This window comes from Anarrhichthys ocellatus, unplaced genomic scaffold (assembly GCF_004355925.1).
Source record: "Anarrhichthys ocellatus isolate YVR2014 unplaced genomic scaffold, GSC_Weel_1.0 scaffold39, whole genome shotgun sequence".
Classification (NCBI taxonomy): Eukaryota; Metazoa; Chordata; class Actinopteri; order Perciformes; family Anarhichadidae; genus Anarrhichthys; species Anarrhichthys ocellatus.
In genome coordinates this window covers 532,350-551,156 of record NW_022280069.1, presented here as the reverse complement: position 1 = coordinate 551,156, position 18,807 = coordinate 532,350, and the positions used below count along the sequence as shown (strand labels likewise).

General features: G+C 45.8%; 2 protein-coding genes across 2 annotated transcripts in view; one reads left to right on the top strand and one right to left on the bottom strand.

Annotated features, from left to right (window-relative positions):
* The window catches only part of rab11al (RAB11a, member RAS oncogene family, like), a 10,110-nt gene extending 6,313 nt beyond the window's left edge, over nucleotides 1–3,797 (top strand). The window contains exon 5 of the mRNA XM_031867290.1: nucleotides 2,085–3,797. Within this exon, the coding sequence (XP_031723150.1) occupies nucleotides 2,085–2,224 (140 nt within the window). The 3' untranslated portion in view covers nucleotides 2,225–3,797. The remainder of the gene's footprint in view (nucleotides 1–2,084) is intronic.
* Nucleotides 3,798–5,770: 1,973 nt separating this feature from the next.
* mex3a (mex-3 RNA binding family member A) lies at nucleotides 5,771–16,896 on the bottom strand. The gene is made up of 2 exons (XM_031867286.1): nucleotides 16,068–16,896; nucleotides 5,771–12,794 (listed from the first exon to the last, which is right to left on the bottom strand). Exons 1-2 carry the CDS (start codon nucleotides 16,492–16,494, stop codon nucleotides 11,653–11,655), a joined length of 1,569 nt encoding a protein of 522 aa, XP_031723146.1. The 5' UTR covers nucleotides 16,495–16,896; the 3' UTR covers nucleotides 5,771–11,652.
* Between the last annotated feature and the right edge of the window lie 1,911 nt (nucleotides 16,897–18,807).

Here is an 18,807-nt window from a genome sequence, read left to right as displayed (position 1 = left end):
TGTGTGTGTGTGTGTGTGTGTGTGTGTGTGTGTGTGTGTGTGTGTGTACACTGTATATTTTGGCTGAAAGTGTTACATTTCCAGTGATGGTTTACATAACAACACTCATCCTCTGCCACTAGATGGCAGCAAAATCCATCTCATCAGTTTTCCATGCCCATCACTGGTGGGCAGTCTGTGGTAAGAACACCACCCGACTATGTTCTACGATGATGGTTTGGCTCAATGAAAGAGCACTCAGCCAACCGGCGCTAGTGAGAGCTGCTGTGATGTTTGACAATCACTGACGAACTGCTAATGGTCTCCGTTTGTGGTCACACATCCACACTGACCCACTGTACCAGATGCTTCTGTTCAAGAAAGGCATTCTGATACTGGTTCACACTCACAGATATGTTTAACCAAGCAAATGTCTATGAACAGAGTCCCCTTAGAGGAATGTAGATGCACTAACAAGTGCATTACAATTTAAAGATTTGGTACAATGGAGGAGAAACCAGCAGTTGTTGTGACTGAGTCCACCCCTGGAGAGCCTCCAGGGGTGGTCCAACAGCGAGGAGCAGTCCAACAGCGAGTGGTGCTTCCACTTCAACTGCTCCAGTCAGTCTGCGCCACTTACTGTTTATATCCTTCTTGTTCAGTTCCCAGACGCCTCAGCTTGAGCCGTTTGAGACGTTCTGCCCACACCGCTGCTTTATCAGTAATTTCTAATTCATAAAAACATCAAACCGACAAGCCTCCATTCAGCTAACGTAGCTAATTAGCTCGTTAAGGGAGGAGAAGAGAGGAAGTTAGCCGTACATTAGCGGGCCAGTTGGAGCTGAACTTTAGAAGATGTCGCGTGTGTGGAGATATCAGCAGCAGACAGATCGTAGGTCAGAGAGTCCTCGTGGATTGTGTGGGCGTGGCAGCTCGTGCTGTGTAGGATCTGTAGTAATGGGTCATGGTTTCTCCACCTGACGTGACGTGTCACAGCCAGCCTGGAGTTCTGTTTCTAAATCAGCAGTCTTTATTTCAGGACTGTTATGGTCCACATCTGGCTGTAGTTTAGAGTTAAAGCTGCGGTATGTAACAGTGGGGCTGTGTATCGTTTACACAAGTACATTACCAGTACTCTTAAAGTTATGGTATGAAGTACTCTACTAGTATGCTTATCACTTTATTTCCTACTTCATTCGATGCCCATCATGTGAATCGAAGCTCTCTGTTGCGTAAAATGCAACGACTACACATTTATTTTCAACAGGCGTGTAGTAAAGCCAGACTTTCAAATGTTTTGGTGGCATCTCGGCATGCTGAACTTCCAAATACGTCAAAGACAGCGCGCTCCAGACTGTACGGTTGTAGCTGCAGCGGTAGGTGGTGGCCGCTTGTGGTGATTGGCTGCTTGCAAAACCAGACAAATGGTTGTTTCGATACCACCTGGTTCTGGGTCCTTTCAGTCCACACCTAAAGGTATCAAGTACCGATACCCAGTGTTACTGTCACAGTAAGTCAGAGGGGGTCTGCACTAGTCCTGCTGTCCTCTCTCAGGCATATAGACATCACGGCCACATCAAATGCTGGACGCAGGAAGAAGAAGAACAGATTTTGCAGCTTTCTCAGTCGATACAGCGCACACTGAGGAATTTATCGCATCAATCGACTGTATTGACCACCAACACTAATTGGACGTCCACATAAAAGGTGGAGAATTTCCCCTTTTTGTAAGGTCACCTGTGTGTTTGAACAGCTCCTGTCTGCTAAATATGTGACTTTATTGTGTTTTCTTCCCAGCACAAGAAAGCAGGGTCACAGAAGCAAGTCCCTCGATGTATAATATTTGTATTAACATTTTTAATTTAAACTGTATTGCATATTGCAGCATTGGGGAGTGCCGGAAATGAGACGCGGTACTGCCACATGACATAACGATGCCAGTTTAGGAAGGAAAGAATCCTTCACTGCTGCCAGGAGTCTGGATAGAACAGTTGTTGTTCAGTTCCGCCATGCTGTTTGTCCTTATCACAATATGTCCCACTGTTGGCTGGATTTCTAGGCATCTACACATAACTCATTCCCTTTCACCCTTCTCTCCATCACAGCCATCTACAACATCGTGTCACAGAGGCAGATGTCAGGGCGAAGTGACTCAGACTTCTCGCCGGCTTCCAACGTAGTGCCCATCACGGTGGAGCCCACCCAAAACTCAGCCAGTAAGGGTGTCTGCTGCCAGAGCAACTGAGGCCTCAGCGCTGACTTCCTCCTTCACCTCCAGGCAATCGGAGAAACAACCAGATAGACAGACGGGTGGACAGGGAGAATCGAGAGACGGGTAGAGATTACCATTTCACATGAGGACAGTTGTGCTGGGGCTGATTTGCTTATTGTCTTCTGAAGACGACTTAATACATTCTGAAGAGGGGGACCAGTAAAGGAGGGGTAGAGGAGAAGTTTAGACGGGGGTGAGGGTGGGGTTAGTATCGATGGAAGGAAAACGGGTGAGATGCAGCGTATCCAGTGCATTCAGCGTTTGATCACAACTGATTCACAATCTGACAAATGTAACGCATTATAAGGTCCCTTTTGTATCTCATCACGATTTCTGTCTTTCAAAACTGTCCTCCCTTTTGTCGCCGCAGTCATTCCCATTTTGCTTAAATGTATAATATTTAGAAAACATAACGTCCCTTACGATATTTATTGAACACTCGATTAAGGTCGTCTCTGGCCAAACCATTTTGCAATTTAACAATATTTGGTTTTGATTTTCCACACTGATCGCTTTGCTTTTTGATGCCCACAATCATATCTCAACTAATGCAGGAACAAGGGTTTCAAGTCTTTTCTTTTGCCGAAATGCAAATGCTGGAATTTGGTCAAAGTTGGTTGATTGAAGTTGTGTTCCACTCAGTGCAACAACATCCCTCTCTACCAGTGACATGTAGTTTCCTTTTTAAATGCTTTTGATCTTTGTTTGGAAGGCTTTCCTGCGCTGTGCACTCTGTACGCTACAGATGAGTCACGCTCTTGCGGCGATCCCGTCTCGTTGAGAGTTAACGCTGTGCAAAGCTTGCATCACTAGTGAGCGGGTTAACCCGCCTCACAGTGGCTCTCCTGGTACCCGTCTCACCCCCTAACCCTGAACCTTTGGGTGCAGTGGGAGAGATCAGGGGAATTGGTTTAAATGCATTGGCAACCCTGTGTTGCTGCTGCAGCAGCTTCTGCTGCCTGCTTGCTGGGATAGATGGATGGATAATGTTTCAGGGGATGAGTTGGTGAGGGCACTCAGCCCTGCCCCGCTACTGTGGTCTCTGATGTACCCGAGATGGCTTGTTTTACTGTAAGTGAAATCCTCCACTGCCTGCTACCTACTGCTCTCTCTCTCTCTCCACACTGTATGTAACTGGAACAGGACTCTGCCTTCGGGGATCTCCCCGAGGTCTGCCCTCGCTCTCACTTGTCTGTATTTCCTGTGGGGGGGGGGGGGTTGTATTCGAGAGCCAGGATTTGGGTTTGGTAGGATCTAATAGTTTAATAGGTGGAGGAAAGGGATGGTAGTGTTAGGAGGGGCTTAATTAAATCCAAAGGTTACGCACACAGATGGTGTTTATCCTGGTTACGCGTTTCCACACAAACACTAACTTCTGTTGACTTCACAGGCCTTAAACTGGGTGGTGTAGGTTAAGGCTTTTAAACATTTATTCTAATATATGTATATTTGGACTGCATATGTATAAATAAATCTCCTTTGTTATAGCCTGCCTCTTCTCATGTCTCTCTTAAGCTGTTGTGAAACAATAAAGGCTGCAAGTAGCTGTTCTTTTCATTAATGAATCTGGTGGAGGGCACAATGAATGCATTATATAATTCTTAATGTCCACTATTATTTAATAACTGAATCTTTGCTGTAAAATTATTGTTCCTCTGATCATTGGGATTAAAATATGAATAGTCAATTAAGCCATAAAAGCTCCACTTTGGAGGAAAAAATGCAACCGTTTCAATTGGCGATCATTTCATTTTTGTTTTATTAGAAACATTTACAATACATCTTGAATCTTGGAAAAATAACAAAGAACCAGAACTAACATGGCGCAGATACAATAATAATAATAAAAATGTCCCCAAAAAATGTAATTCACAAAAAAAAAAACATGTGCTATAACAAATAAACCTGCAATATCGCATGCCTTGTAATGGCACGGCATACTGTAACAGAGTTCAAAGACTTCTTTTTTTTAAATTTTTTATTTCCATCCATCAAAGTTGACGGGTCAGCCACCGAGGGCCACACTGGCATCCCTCTTTCACTGTTCACAGAGAAACCAGAAACTAACGCCGGCTGGTGCCGGCCCAAAAACTAATGCACTACGACCGCTATTAGACCGGTATGAAACACCTCTACACTGTGCTGCAACATCTGGAAACGCTACCAAAGACAAACCGTCAGACTGTATTGACCCCTTTGGAAATAAAAGTTGCGAGTTTCACCAGCGAGCGCCACTTCAGTCTCCGTCCTTTACACGCAGCAGAAAATGTGCCGTTGGGAGTGCTGTTAAGTTTTGTTTCTTACCTTGATCAACTCAAACCCGAGAAACATCAAGTAAAACCCATATGAGGTGCGAGCAGTCTTTCATCGATAAACCGGGAACTTGGAATACAAAATCCAACTCTGATGTGGGGACTGAAATGGACTCTTGGTCTGGCTCCAAACTCATGTCAACTTTCCAAAGAGACTCCCAACTATGAAAATCTACAGAGGAGAAACGGCCCAGGAGCAACACCGGCCCTGCACCGCTTCTCCCGTCTAAGTGACCATACAACACACATGCAAGCTAGTACGGTAATGAACCTGTTTTGTGTATACGAGTGCATCTAGTTACATAGATTTACTACACGGCGCGCTGTTGTCCCCTCCTAGATGCCTCCGCTCCATTTTGCACACTTCATCCAATTAGCACATTAGGGGAAAGTCTCTCATGAAGGCTCCGTCGCTATTGATCACAAACTGTCAGAGTAGTGGATGTAGAAAATGTATGAATGAAAAGTGTGTACAAGTTGTGTGCGGGGGGGCCCGCCCCCCCCCGCCCCTGGCTGGCGAGAGAGGGGCCGCGGCTGCCTCATTCATTCCAAGCAGTCGTAACATGTTTTTATAGGTTTTGATAAGTAGAAAGCGAGTTTAGATTACAGAGGAAATGAGTTATGCGTTTCAGTCAGTAACATGGGGTTAGTTGAGGGGAGAGGGGGAGGAAGGGGTTACAGCACTGCACAAAGAATGCTGATGCTGGAAAAATATATAATCGAGGCACAAAATTGATGCTCTGTGACTAAAATATCTCCAAATTCTAAAAAATATTATATTATTTTCTGTAATTATTCCATTGTGAATGCACTGATGTTGAAGGAGTGCACGCCTGAAGTTAAAATTTCAGCCATGGGGAACTCTCTCTCTCTCCGTTCGCTCCATGTAGCAAACGGAGGAGTCGAGCGTCCATAACTTTCATAAATAAAACTTCTAAACTTCTGTTCTCATTTGACTTATTAGTAGAAACTGACCTCCCTGTGTTTAGAAATATATTAACTTCTAGTCATTTTTAATTAAAAAACAAAATGTCTCGAGGTTACTCATAAATATCTTGCTTCATTTTTTATTTTTTTTGCTTTTCATAAATAACATCCAGATACTGACTTTAGTTTTGTTTCCTCTGCTTTCTATGAAATAATAACCCATGTTAGCAAAATAGATCTGAGAAACTGTAATATGTTTTTTTTTTTTTTTTTTTATTCATTTTAAGTTACTTTCTATAAATGTATGTGGAAGAACTCAAATATAGTCTACGTTGAAAACCTGTCGCAAAATTCTTTCCAAACAAAAACTTAAAGCTCACTTGTAAATTGACAAACAATAAGCATAAGGAGTGCATTGAGTCGAGTGGTCTTTTTTGTGTTTTTTCTTTACATTCAAATGCATTTCTTTCTCAATGTGGCTTTCGACAGGTTGGTACAATTGCTTTAAGTGCATCCATTGAAAAATAAGGATTTCCTATCACTCCTTAAAAGGGATTCTACATAAATGCATAAAGACCTTTTTCATATCAAGAGAAGAAAAACATCAACAGTTTCTACCATTACTATAATAGTAAGCTTAATACAATATTGTAAATAATACTAACAAGAACTTAATTAATCCAATGTCACTGTGAGTTGCCCCGCCCCGTCGCTGCTGCGCTCAACTCAAACGTGTTTCATTCTGGGTGAGTTGGACAAATGAAACTTACACCTTAGCATATTCTTAAGAATCATAATTAAACTTTATGTATCACTTAGTTAAACTACACGGTAAATATATGATTTTTTTAAACCGATGTTCACTTTAAGGTCTTAAAGCTTTTTTTTTTATAAACTTCAGGTATCAGGTGGATGAGTTCTTTAAGCGATCTTAACTGTTTTTTTCTGATAAATCTTACCTACTGTACTATATTTCACTAGCATGCAGTTAAACGTAAGCATACAGTCAACAGCTCCTTCAGACCTAAACCCAGTGTTGCTCAGTTCACCGTCACACTGTCACCGTGTTTACATCCGACCCGGTACCGTCTTAGAAATGAGGACTCCAGCCGGAATGTTCACTGGCTTGTCATTGTCAGCACAATTACTTCTCAGTCTAGTTTGTTTTTTAATTCATGTGGGCAGTCCCTTTTTATCTGAACTTCTCCAGAAGTTTCTTTTAGAAAGATGAAGTTTTTCTCCCATCAACCTAACCCCATGACAATGAAAAAGAAAAAAAAACACGACTCAAAAGGGCCGTGTAAGTGCCAGGATGTGCTTTAAGCCGATCTCTTTGGGGAGAAGTAAGTCTGTTACCGGCGCCTCTGTGGTATTAAACTAATCTTACAACACTGAAACATGATATGCCTTCATCTCACAGATATCGATCGCGTGGCCTCGAAGACTTTTGGGTAAACCAAGTTGATCTTTTTGTTATGCTAAAATAAGTTAACTCAAGTGATAAGTCCTCTCCTTGTGTTTTGTTCTTTGGCTATGTCTGACCTTTTTTGTCTTTTAAAAACAATACAGGTAAAAAAGTAGGTGCAAAACAAGTATAAAATAGAGCCACGAAATGAGAAACGTATTAGTGGGTAAAGATATGCTGTAAGTAACACGTGTGCCTGCGTGTAGCGGGACAAAGAACACTGAGGGTAACGAATCAACGCTCTTCTAAATGGACAACAGGAGGCTCCCGTGTTGCCCCGCCCTCTTCCTCTCACCGCTGTGTGTGTGTGTGTGTGTGTGTGTGTGTGTGTGTATCTCTGGACCAAAGCCTTCAAGACATCAGTCCGTCATAAGCCAAGTCACCGGCTCCTCCTGCTCCCTAGAGACCTCGGTGCTCGAGCTCTGGTCTTAGTGGTTCCTTTACTCTTTCTGATGGAGGCTGTGCGAGAGTTCCTCTCAAGTCACAAGCAATCTGCAGTTTCATCATTTCAGTTTGTCTCGACCCACCCTGTGATCTGATTGATATTCAATGTAAAGAAAAGAATAATTAAACGACTTAAGACCCTGATGAACACAACAAGAACAATTATTTATCCTGAAACTGTTACTAAGTCATTATATCTCTGCTTTTTTTACACTAGCATGAATCCATAATGAATTTTAATACGAGACAGAAACGCAACGGTATTATCCTAATCATCAAGGTCAATTGCTGAATAGAATATTATTTAAAGAACCGACTCTGTTTATTGTCCCAGTATAGTCCTATTATTGCTTTTTATCCTAATATACATAGAAACAGATTTATTCATTTGGGGTTATTACACATACTATTCATTCCAGTTTTTTTTTTTTTATTCGAGATTGGATCTATACATCAGCGGCTTCATAAAGGATATTCACTATTACAGTTTATAGTAATGTCTGGTTAATTTCTTATCTATATATTTGGATGGAATACTAAGTTAATCAGTTTAAATAATATTTCTTCAATGTATGGATCTATCTAATATACTATTATAGTCAAAAAGGATGATGGGACGCATATATATAAAAGATTTACTCTCCCTAAAACTCAGCGACATTTTGAATTCCATATGCGAAAACATTGACGATGACACCCTCGGCGTGTAAAAATAACCAAAACCTCACTTCAAGCGGGCCCATGTCCGGATGTTTGTAACCGATACACATACTGTATTTACATAGATGTTCAGAGCGCTCTCCCATGAAGTACAATACTCATTAACGTATACAGCGTCTAAACAGGGAGACTCTCCAATAAGCCCTCTCTTCATTAAACCAGTGCAAAACTCAAGCAAGTCCTCAGCATTGACTAAATGGACGAGAGGCCCCCCCCCCCCCCCCCCCAAATCACCACTAGTACTACTTCAGCATTAAGAATAACAAGAATCACCATAACACAAAAGAAAATGATAGGGAATCCTTATGTGCATGTCTTTCAAATTCTATGAAAAGTATCTCACCATCAGTGGTCGGTTTGGTATTCATCAAATGTTCTGGCATAAGGTGCTTTACTCTATTATTTGAAGTAAAGTGTTTTAAGAGCCTAATCTCCTGAATCCCTCTAAACCCCACCCACGCTGTTTGATTCACATTCTTTTCTCCAAAAATAAGTATTTCTACAAGTTGTTTGGGGGGGGGGGGGGGGGGGCGGTGCTATCAAAGGCGAAAGTTGCTACCTTGTATGCCAAAGCAATGGCAATATTTGAATACAAAATATTAAGGCGGAAAACAAACTAACAAAAATACTAAGAGCAGCAGTCACACTGCCTTGAATTTGACATTGAAAGCTGAGGGCAAACCACTGTGCAACTCCTCCGTCCGTTAAATGCTAACTATTCTTTATTCCTACATCTGATAGATCTCAGGGTGCTTTTTCCGCGCAGTCCACACGTAATGCGAGTGGTCTGCTTTATACGTTTTGTTTGTTGTTCTTTTTTTTTTTTTTGTAAAAATTTAAAAAAGGAGGGGCTTTTTGAGTCCCGGAAGACACAGCTGTAAATGTTGTATGTTATTTTGGAGACAGAAGCCGAGTATCATTGAGAGGCTCCCTGTCGTCACCGCTGGCCCACATGTGACAACAGCCAGCAGCTCTGCACGACTTCAATGATCAATACAATTGCAAGATCTGCACAGTTTCTTTTTTTGGGGGGGGAGCATACTTCTCTCTTTCTTCAGCAAAAATGCCCCCCCCCCTTCTCCACTCCTATCATTCAACAGCTTTAATCCCTACCCCCACCCGCTCTCCTCTAGCCCTCAGAAATCCCCAGGCTGGGGCTAAGGCAGACGCAGAGGGTGTGTAATTTGATTCAGCATGAGTGCTGGTTAAATGGGGCGTTTCCTCTGCTTTCCTGTCAATTACAATTGTTTGGTTTCATTCTGGAAGCTCAAAGCTAAGGGGGGGGGCTGCCGTTGGTTGAAGCCTGGGTGTCCATACTGAAGGGGGCAGCTGCAGGATGTCCCATACAGTAGCGGGGCTGACACGATCTGCACCGGCGCAGTCACACAAACAGAACCCCCCGCGTTGAAATTTCAGGGCGGTGCTATTGGGGGAGTGGAGGGGGAGGGGGGGGAGTTAATGCTGCACCCGGTGTGACAAGATCACGATCAAGATCATCTCTTTTCCTTTGTAGGTGAGCGCGTACAGTTATATAATTTGGAAAAGGGTACACAGCCAATTTAACGTTGAAAGCAGGTAACTGGGGAATCCCCTGATAACTGAAGATAATTTATTTCTCTCCTAATTCACTCATTGCACAGGCACTGCCAAATTCAGCTAGTGTCTTTCAAATTGTGTGTGTGTGTGTTTTAGGACAAAAGAGGCCCCCTCTCCCCAGTAGGGATAGCTCGGAGCCGCGGCAAAGGAGAGGAAAAAGGGGGGAGGAAGGGGCAAGAGGGAGTGGAAGGAGGGGGTCCCATTCGCCCAGCTGCATCCAGACCATCCAGCCCCCACCGAGTTTGTAACGGTTGGGGCGGGTCGACAAAAAGGGGGGCTTCGCTGCGGGACCCTGTCTTACCCCCTCACACAAGCTCCAGAGTCCCCCCACGCGGTCCGCACCTGGACCAACCCATTTGCCTAATTATCAATGAGTGGATCCAGGCCGTGTCCGAGCACTCCGCAGCCCACGCCGCTACCGGGGCCCAGACAATACGCTACCGCTCGGAGAGGCCTTCGGAAAAAGCAAACGATCAAACTGTAAGCAGGGGCAAGACATAAAAGCCACTCCCCAAAGAAAAGAGAGAATGAAAAGGGGGCTAGGCGAGACCTCCGACTTGGGGTCACAGCTACAGTGTGCCACGAAACACCTGCTCTCGTACAGCTTTGCTAATTACAGGGGGAGACAGCTGGCCCCCTCGGAGCTCACGCACAATGCCGTTGGAGGAAGGATTACTGATTTGGGACTCTGTGTTTTTACAGCGTCAACTATTTTGAATCGGAGTCTGCTGCTGATTCAGGAAACGGTGCGCAGTTTTACTCGGCTTCTGTCCGCGTACCAATTCTCCTCTTTATTTACAGCGCACACCTCGGCGAGACGCTTGTTGACCGTCCTATATCGTTCAGCGACTGCGGCCAAATGGCCACACAAGACAATAAAGCACGGTTTAGGTGGCTTTGAAACAAGTCCATCGGGGGAGACAGATATCGAGAACTAGCCAACTGGACGAATTCCAAGGCTTTCGGCCTCACAAATTAAATCAGTGCTTTAAGCCAACCGAGGAACCACGCGCTTTTCAAGTGCCACGAGGAGCGAGCGTTACCGAGTCTTTTCAACAAACTGCAGTGACCGAAGTGTAATCAATGGCTACTGGAAAGAAAAAAAAAATTCACTGATACTTCATGCAACTTTCACCCATCTCTGTGAATGATGACACCAATACAAATGTGACCAATTACCATAAATAAAGGATGTAATGTCCTATTCCTTTTTTTTAGCGTCAATCCTTCCAGGTGTAAGGATGAAATAAGGGGGCTGTCTTTTGTTGAAAGGTAACATGGCTTTGACTCAAACCAATATATTCACATTTTCATTTTGCTGAAATCAATATCGGTTTTGGACCAATTAAATCACAATCACAGTAAAACTGAGAAGAGGTGGAATACACCTCAGCTCCCGAAATTTTAAGGTATGATTGTGAAAATCCTATTTTAGACCAAGATGATTGTAAGGTGCAATGACAAGTCTACGGTTCTTTTTCTTCTTCTCTCCTTCTAATAACAACATTGACTCTCCGGGTCAGTCAGGTGCAGATTGGGTATCTCAACAATCATCTTCTTCCTTCCATATAAACCCACTTCATGGTAAAATAAAAAATTTGAATAATAAAATGTTCACATTACTGTCTACCTCTGCCTACGCTGTGATTCATGAATGAAAAACAGCAGCAGTCAAAAAACTGAAAATGCAAGGTACTATACTTCTCTTATAAACAAAACTTTTATAAAATATATATGCATATATATATATAAAAGAAAAACTTAAAAATATTTCTTATACTTTTTAGTAAAGCAAGCAGTGCCTTCTAAAATATCTGCTTGATTGTTTGTAAATTTTCTGGAAAACAAAAGTGTGTATTATAATAATAATCATAATAACAGTAAATAATTATTGAACAAACACTGACAAAACTAATGATAAAAACTGATGTGGTTCCTTAAGAGAATATTCGGATGGCCTGTGTGACCTGGGTGTGGCACACTGGGCACTCCGGGTGGTTGAGCTCACAGATTCGGATGGCACACTCCATGCAGAAGAGGTTATGGCCACAGGGCACCAAGGCAGCCGTCACTTTGCTTTCAAAGCAGGTCATGCAGTCCCGCACAGTGATCGGTGGCGAGTCCGGCACTGGCAGGCGGCCCGGGAAACCCTCGCCGGCCGAGATGGGCTCACTGTGGGCGCGGCGGGCCTGGGCGTGAGGCGAGCCGGATACGGACACAATGCTGGTGACTGACGAGTTGTTGTTGCCTCCGCAGGACTCGGGTAAGCCGGGGGAGAGTCTGGTCAGGGGGAGCGGGAGGCCTCCGAAGCTCTTGGACCGCTGCTGGGCGTAGAAGGCCACCTGTTTGGGGTAGTCTGGGTCGCCCCAGCTCTGGGTGCCCTCCGATCCGAAATAAGAGCACGGCTTCTCTCCGGAGCTGGAGAAGTTGCTCTTGCTGTAGATTCCCCCTCCCTCGCCTCCCCCTCCCCCTCCCACCATGGCATCTGAGAAGTTCTGGCGGTAGCTGCTGGTGAGAGGCTTGCGCTGGCCCCCCTGCAGACCCCACACCTGCTGTAGCCGGCTCTCCAGACCGCCGCTGCTGCCCGCCGGGCTGCTTCCGCCGTTCGGCCCCAGACAGTCGTTCTCGTTGTTGTGGTCGTGCAGGCCTCCCGTTCGGAAGGCGATGTGTGCTTCGATCTCCTCGCGAGCCCTCTCTGCGTTGCTCGGCGACCCCGTGATCTCGAAGACGGGGTCGCGGTCTCGGCTGGGCGTGACGATGTAAGTGCAGGTCTGCTGCTGGATGCGCTTGATGGTGGAGCCTTTGGGCCCCACTACCAGCCCCACGACGCGGTATGGCACTCTCACCTGAATGGTGGTCTGACCCGGCAGCGGTGTGGGCGGGGAGCCGCTAAAGGACACCCCCAGCTTGTTGCGGGAGGCCCGGAGCATGGAGAAGTGCTCTGCGGCGGAGATGATTTCACGGCGGGCCAGCGCAACATCCTCCTTCCGGCCAGTGATCAGGAACACGGGCTCCTCTCCTCTCACGGGGGTTTTGATGTAGGTGTTGGTCTTGGCCCGCAGGGCTTTGATCTTGCAACCTGCAGAGTCAACAACATACATTTTAAAATAGGTAAACATGATACATCAGTTGCATTTTGTGAATCACCAATCAAGTCGAACGGTGAGAACACACTTTCCCCATCAACCCGAGCTGACAGAAATCCCCAAAACTCTGATTTATTCACCAATTAAGACCAGTTTAACTTAATGTGTTGCAGGTTTTTTACTGGCAAAGGATACACCAAGTAATTGCCATGATTTATGAGGTTTCCAGAATTTCTACCTATTCCAGGAACTTATGTATTAGTTCTAAATCAGACACACTCCTTGCTAACCGATACATGGATGTTGCAGACGTTTCAACCAGCATCGACATGAGCTGTACGAGCCACAGCAGACGCAATCACTGCTTCACCTCACCTTGAACTCACGAGCCACTACAGTCAGCCCACATGTGCTTGCGTTTTTGGGACATCTACTGCTGTACATCTGCCCTGTTTCTGATCAGAGTGCAATAGTTTACTCTATTAAGTGCTTTTAAGGCAGAGCCTCAATGTGAGAGAGTGCAGGTTAATGTTATTTTCATGACAAATTACTCGACATCGTAATGGGACAGAACGGTGCATACAGTAAATACTTTAGGAGGATTGTCGGGTACGTTTTGAGGTCAAGAGGGAACACGGCGAGGCTCCGTTTGTATTACACTCCGTGAAGAATGCATCGGGCATTACTCGGGTCAGCTTTCATTCAGAAATTCAGGCAGCTCCCTCATTAGGACGTCCACGTTTATTGACGACTTAAACGGAGCCCGTACTCATGTCTTAAAAGAGGCCGGAGCCTTTCTTTTCCTGGAATCAGGAATCTGACCTCGTCTTGCCAGACTCCAGGTGCCTCAGATCACACGGCACATCATCACATTACCCATCTGAAAATCACAGCAGCGAGTATCAAAAGGCTCAAAGACACCCTACGTTGAAGACGAATGTTGCTCTAATGCTACTAAAAAGGCCCACTTTGTTCAGGAACAGTTACTCCTCGGGGACCAGAGGTACGGACAGAAGGATATTTATGCTCTCAGGGTTCAGTATTGCTCATATCCAAAATCTAAAAATCCCCTTGGTGGCCATTGCCTCGTATTAGGCATGTTCCTACCACGAGGGATCAAAGAGCCAATGCCAGATTCCTTCTCTCAAACTACGTTGCACCTTTTAATTAGTCCAAATGAACGCCTCAATTAAAGAATTGTCTGCAAACAAAATAGGAGAGGATTAATTAATCGCTACCAGATATTAAGGTCACTGGAGACAAATTTATTTTGCAGCTATTGAACCGGGGTGCAGGAGTGATTGAAAACAAAGCCACCCTCGATCTAAAGATAAGATGGCACGAGGACACCTCCGGGGAATCGACGCCTGTGACTCCGATCACATCCAACCCTTCCTCTCCGTGGAGCAGGATGCTCCGTTTGCCAGATTCAACCAGGAGAAGGTGGGTGTGTGCGTGGCGCCAAACAACGAAGAGGACCTCGAATCAAAAGCACCTCGTCTCAAATCCCCCCCAAAATCAGCACCTCCTCTCGGTCGAGGCAGAAGGGCCCTCTATCTGCACCCGCCGCTCACCGGATCCACCCTCCGGCTCTTCTTCGGCTACCCCATTCAAATTCAAAACTTACACTTCAGAGTAAAGAACGGGAGCCGCAATGGGAGACAAGGGGGCACTTAGCCGCGCAAACTAAATCCACATCCCCACAGCAAGAAAGAGCAGGTAATGGTTTAAAAAAGGGGGGAGAGAAGCCATCTGAACCCCCTGTGACATTATTCGAGACCTGCTTGTTTTCGTTGCGAGATAAATCAGGATTTGCTGATGGTACCTCACCCACCCTGCAGTCTTTGTACTTCTCCCGGTCCCACCCCCCTATTTCTCCCTCTCCTGACAGGCGACCATGTGGTATTGAGAGTGTGCAGTGAAGTGGGGCTCATGAGGAGCCCCTTGTGTTCAGCTCCAAGGCGTGACTCCCATTCAGCTTTTAGATGCTATACTACCCTTGCGTCCCGGTCCTTGTTTTTTTCCCCTTCTTTTTCCTGCCCCCTCTCGCCCCTTGTGTTCATCACAACAACTAACAACGGGTGCAGCCACACAAACACCACCGCCACGCTGAACAAGGAGAATCTCCTCCTGGCTTCAAAAAAAACCCCAACTTATAGGTTCAGCTCGGGTTCTACACATAAATATGGACAAATACAGTGAAAATCACCGACCGACGTCACTGCAAACAAGCACAAACAACAGGACAATTTATTTTTGTTTGTTTGTTTGTTTTAAAAAGGACTCCCCCCCCCCCCTCCTGGTGCAACTTCTCGCTGAGTCACCCCCCTTTAAGGCCATCCGAGCAACAACACTGCCTTAACGCGCCCCTCCCCTTATCCCCCCCCCCTCCCGACTTTCACACCTTTGTTTGACAGCTGCTGTCATTCAACTTCGGGTCTTTGTTCCATAATAATAATAAAAAACAACCTCCAACTGGAAGAAAAACGGGTAGAATCCGTAACGTGTCTGGAATTGAACTTCCCAACTCGCCTCATTTGATAACAAACAACAAAAAAACACACAAGCGGACCACGCTTCTATTGTCCAATTGTGTCACCGGGGCAGTGCGCAACACACAAACAACGAGCGGAATACATTTGGAGAGAGAGGCTGAACATATCCCCGCCGTTGAGACTTTAAATGTGTGTATTTGGTGTATTTTCTAAGCCGTCGATTCAAAGTGAAAGACATTCCTCTCTCCCTCGCCCTCTCTCTCCAGCCGCACGTTGCCTTTTTTTGAACAGTCTGGCGCGTCTCAGACGACAAAGGAAGCAAGTGCTCTCCACACTCTGTGTGTGTGTGTGTGTGTGTGTGTGTGTGTGTCTGTGCGCTGACATTGATGGCGTGGATGTAGAATAATTCGCCCAGGAGAGGAGGGACGGGGCACAAAAAACACTCCAAAAAACACACAAATAAATAAATAAACACAAAGCGACTCGTGTCTATGTGCGGAGTGCAATGATGAGACCACGAGAACTTGCTAGCAGGAGGAAAAAAAAAAAAAGTGGGAGGCTGATGTCTCGGGGGAGTACTAAAAAAAAAAAAAAAACACGCGAGCACACACACACACACCACTCCCTTTTCTTTGTCAAATAACACCAGGTAACAGTTAGAGAACAAACACACACAAACAAAGCACACGCGAAACCACTGCAGCACTGCTAGTGGGATAAAAGCACAAGTTTGGAGGGGGGGGGGGGATAATATGCAAGCCAGCGGTTTACCTTGTCTCCCCACTATTTCGGCCACATGTTCAGAGCTGGGCACTGGGACGCATTCTGTTATGTTGCAGCCTCGTCCCTTCGTCTCACTTGAGGAGCTCTCGTACAGGGCGCACAACTTGCTCTTCCCTTGCAGGATCGCCGCGTCCCCTCCTCCGCCAACGTTGTTCGTGTGGTTGTGGTGGTTGTTGTTATTGTTGCTCCGGTCCTGCACTCCTGTTGTCGGGGCTCCGCCGCCGCCGTCCTCGCCTTCCCCCCCGAGCCCCAGCAGAGATAACTGGCCCAGCGCGACCCTGAGGGCACGGGAGTCGTCTTCCTCCTCGTCGGGCGGCACGAGGAGACCGTCGCCTCCGAAGCCGGAGCCGGCCAGATCCCCGGCATAGCCCCCGTTTTTCTCCATGATCCCTGCTAAAACCAGCAGGCTAGGCATGGCTAACAAAAGAGTGTGTGAGACAAAGACAGGGGAAAGAGACTGGAGAAACAGCAAACCGTGCCGCCTCCTCCTCCTCGCCCCCTCCTCCTTCCGATTCCCCCCTCTGCGCTAGTCCCTCCCATAGACCGGCCCCCTCTCTCTGTCTCTCTCTATCCGCCAGACTTTTCAGTACAGTAGTCTCTCTCCGAGCTCCAGGCGAACGGGACACAAGGCCGTCTGCGCGATGGATGGGGCGGGCGGTGCGTTGCTCCACCCAGTCTGGTTTACACAGCTCCCGCTCCTCGCCGAGACAAAACGAGCCGCCCTCCCGTTGTACCATTCCGTCTCAGGTTCCCGAGCCCGTGGCATCTCAAATCGAGCTGCCTCCCCGTCGCCACCTATAGAAAGGGAGAAATACCTCACCGTTTACCTCCCCGCCGCCGCCGCACTGTTACCGCAGACTCGTTCCCAGCGACACGAGCTGCGGTGCAGCCTGAACAAAAAAAAACAAAACAAAAAAAACCACACAAAAAAAACCGCAGTTTGGGCGACTTATGTAAGAACAGCCATCCGGGATGTAAACAGTTGCGTTACCAAAAAGGTGCAAGTACGAGTGCGCACATGGTCATCTGGTGGTGCTGCTAAAAAGATGATGTCAACTTTATCATTGAGAGATACAAAAACAAGTGGGCTCGTGCGTTTTTATGTTAGGGGGGGGGGACGTGGACCATCTGACATGAATGATTTTTTTGGGGTAAAGGAGTTTGTGACATTATTTTTGGGTGTGGGGGGTGGGGGGGTCCGCCCACCTCTATGTAGCCGAGCTTTGCGGCAGGTCACCGCGTTTTTGTCTCCGGCGCCGTTGCGCATGAGGATGTTATGTATAGGAGCGAAAGAGGGTGTCTGGGGCGGTGGGGGCTGTATACGAGGAGGAGAAAGGGAGTTGTCAGACAGGCGTTGCAGACCCTATGCAGCGGGGGAAACATCAGAAAAGCCCTCGCACATTTCCCGTTAAAAAAAAAAAGAAGAAAAAAAAAAAACAGCAGCAGCAGCCCCGGTGAACAAAGAACCGCGCCGTTCGTTTCGCGTATAGACTCCCCAAGATGTCCTCGACAGAAACCACGCCTGACGGCATGGTTGTAGTACTACACAAAGACTTAAACTGCAGAATGGATGATAATAATAACAACATTGAGGGAAAAAAAAATATTTATCAATGCAGTTCATACGTTTAGTCAGACCTTTTCCCTTTTTGAAGATTGTTGTTTTGTTTGTTTCAAAAGTACCTGCAACTTCCATTTATTGTTATTAAAATGTGGAAATTATGGCTACATCTATTTACAATGATATGAGCAGAAAATAAAGTGGGGAGATTCCTCTTATGATATAATTATTTTCTGACTTGAGTAGTAAATTATTATTAGCCGTACACTTTGGTCAACACCATAAATATAAAAGCTTTGAGGAAACACTGGAGCTGGTATGGGCTGTGGTTTGGCTCACAGTGCTGAACAACAACCGATGTCCATGTTTTCAGCTTCCTCAAAGTGTCAGTCTGACTGAAGCTTAGCCTGTCATTACCATCTGTGCATATGCATGGTGGGATGTACAGGGAGTATCTGTTACCTGAACGACAAGGAGAACTCTGGGGATGTTTGAGAAAACATTAAATGCTCCACTGCTCCCCCGTTGGTTTTGTTGTTGTTTATTTCTCCACCCCTCCAGAAAAGAGATATCTTTACATGTGAACACTTGATGTTCTCTGATATCTAAATTGCTGTTGGAGGAATTATCTTGTTGTGCTTGCTTTGTGTCCCCAAAGGGAGGTGTTGAATTCACCCCGTGGATAACTTGTGCGTTTTAACCCCATCCATTACATTCAATTAATTATTCCCCACCACGTGTGGTGTTTTCCCACACTGTAACTCGGTTACCACTGAAATATAACAAAATCACACACTCTCTTCCTTTTTGGCCTCATATGACCGACTGATTGTGGCGTGTGTCTCTTACAGAGATGAATATTTTAGCATTTCTAGTGAGGACACCGTCTGCCTTTTAATAACACATAGAATTGTGCAACAATATCATTTCAAACACCAGTTCTGAAAGTAAAAAAACCAACATAAATGTTGCATTGAAATGGTCCCAGAAAGATAGAGCAGGTGTATTCATATGCATAATAACAGTCTAGCCGCGCGCTCTGGGTGCCAATCAGGACGGGGTTGGTTCCCTGAGGGTGCGTTGCAGATGAGAACTCACAGGGAGACTCCTGGTATGAGTCCAGGATTAAAACATCCCCACTCCACCCAATAACAGGGATGAAAAAAA